The sequence below is a fragment of the Amphimedon queenslandica genome, unplaced genomic scaffold (assembly GCF_000090795.2).
Source record: "Amphimedon queenslandica unplaced genomic scaffold, v1.1 AMPQUscaffold_11177, whole genome shotgun sequence".
Lineage (NCBI taxonomy): Eukaryota > Metazoa > Porifera > Demospongiae > Haplosclerida > Niphatidae > Amphimedon > Amphimedon queenslandica.
The window spans coordinates 1-1,997 of NW_003548578.1; the positions used below are offsets into that span (position 1 = coordinate 1).

Consider the following 1,997-nt stretch of genomic DNA (forward strand, 5'->3'; position numbering starts at 1 on the left):
AACAACAACAACAACAACAACAGGAGGAGGAGGAGGAGGTGACAACAAGTGAAGGTAAGGGAGAGAGAGAATAATGGATCCTGAGAAGAGAGAGAGAGGATGAGATGGTCAAGAGGACATAATCTATTTATCTTCTTTTTGTTTTAGATTGTTCCTCCTTCAAGAAATGATTTGTGAAATGAATATTATAATTATAATAATTTCTATTTAATATTTTAAATGTCAAAAATGTATGGTTTTATCATTTACATGTATAACAAAAAATTTAAGTGACGAAAGTGTAATGATAATTCATATTGTGTAAAGAAATAAGTGATCAACAGGATAAAAATCTTTTGTAAAATTCATCTTTTATACTACCTATAAATGAAACTTACAAAAGTAAAGGTAATGTAAATGTATGTAGCTTACATAATTCTTAGAACCAGGTTTATTTGTTGATCAATCTCTACAGGAAGGATCATAGCTGATAGTGTATGTACCTTGTACTGGGTCTTTTATCAAAGCTATTATACATAATGATTGCATGTAATGATAAAGGTAATGTATTTTATTTAAGATATTTTTTATGGGCTCTTTCTGATGAAAGAAATTGTTCCACGTCAGATTTTGCTTTTCCAAGCTTATCAGGATAATCTTCACAAACTTGCATAATATTTCTCCAGGTCACATCGTTATTGGAGTCTAACCATCTCTGGAATACTTGAATGAGCTTATCAGTAGTTGAGTGTGGATCATGTAACAGATCATCCACTTTAACATTCAATGCAGTCCCAATAATCATGTAATGAGCATCAGAAGATTGAAATAGCCTGAGAAGATCACTTTTTTGTGGCTTCTTTTCCAACAGATCTGCATGAAGTAATGAAACATATTAATATTATGACATGAAAACATCTTGTGTGAAAAGTTGCCATATCATACACATAATACCTGCATTATGAGACAATGAGCTTTCCTGTTCAATAGTTGTTTCTGCAGTAGTGTCATTACCAGATATTTTAAACCTTTTACTTGTTGATGAACCATCATGATCTTCATTTTGTTTCCTTTTCCTAACCTCATCTGCAGAAATATAAATAGGATGATCTGAATAAAATAATAATAATATTTTTTAAAATTTATTCTGTGTGGTTTATTTCCAGTTGATTTTTTACCATATCCTTTATCTGAAGGAGGAGGATCATCATCATCATCATCAGGTAAAAATCTTTGTTTTTTATTTTTTAAAACAGATTCAGAGGATTCATCTTCACTGTGTCTTCTAAGTCCCAATACACTACTAGTATTGCTTGAAGATTGTGTGTGGTCATCAGTTACATCTAATGAGATGCACTGGGTAATATCAGCTGAGTGATGACGAAACAAGTCTCTGGGACAAACTAAAAGACAAAATGTGAACAAAAATAAAATCAAATCATTGTAGCAACCTTCTATATCTACTGCAGCTGTGCCATGGGATGAAGAACTTTTAGGGATGTGGGATTCTACAAGATGATAAAGTGCTTGAATTATAAACATGTCAAATTGATTGATTTACCAGTTTGAGATGATATTTTGCTGCTTGTATTTTGTGTTGTGCTATTCAGCTCAACAACCTAAACGTACACATTTAATACAACCATATAGTTTGCAATGATATACTGTTACTTACCTTAGTGGACCAGTATAATTGCTTCTCATTAAACTCCACCATACTGCCATTCACACACTTAGTTGCTTCTTCATTAAATTCAATCACAGCAGGATGAGGTACTCGAGTACATGTACATGGTACTCCAAACATATGTTTTGACTTGTAAGTGTAATGGAGTGACTGTGTGACTGTGACTAGTCCTTTGTCCAATGATGCTAATATCTTATCACAAAGATCACTTTTTGACAGTTTTGAACCTTTTATTTGCTGAACCCACACTTCAAGATAAGTAGCACGACTGATTAAGGTAACTGTGTCATGGTATTGACCAACTTGAAAGGTAATCCTGTTACGATATTGA

The 1,997-nt window shown here is 32.6% G+C and overlaps 1 protein-coding gene across 1 annotated transcript; it reads right to left on the bottom strand.

Annotated features, from left to right (window-relative positions):
- Window positions 1-204: 204 nt before the first annotated feature.
- LOC105315266 (uncharacterized) lies at window positions 205-1,991 on the bottom strand. The gene is made up of 6 exons (XM_020005619.1): window positions 1,655-1,991; window positions 1,541-1,598; window positions 1,431-1,487; window positions 1,158-1,382; window positions 934-1,065; window positions 205-852 (listed from the first exon to the last, which is right to left on the bottom strand). The coding sequence occupies exons 1-6, from the start codon at window positions 1,784-1,786 to the stop codon at window positions 551-553; spliced, it is 906 nt and encodes a 301-aa protein (XP_019861178.1). The 5' UTR covers window positions 1,787-1,991; the 3' UTR covers window positions 205-550.
- Between the last annotated feature and the right edge of the window lie 6 nt (window positions 1,992-1,997).

Excerpts from the sequence above, each read along its gene's own strand:
- LOC105315266 (XM_020005619.1), bottom strand. The coding sequence starts at position 1,786 with ATGTTTGGAGTACCATGTACATGTACTCGAGTACCTCATCCTGCTGTG. Across the intron at positions 1,599-1,654 it reads AATTATACTGGTCCACTAAG|GTTGTTGAGCTGAATAGCAC; the intron begins GTAAGTAACAGT and ends GTGTACGTTTAG. Across the intron at positions 1,383-1,430 it reads AGCTGCAGTAGATATAGAAG|TTTGTCCCAGAGACTTGTTT; the intron begins GTTGCTACAATG and ends TTTGTCTTTTAG.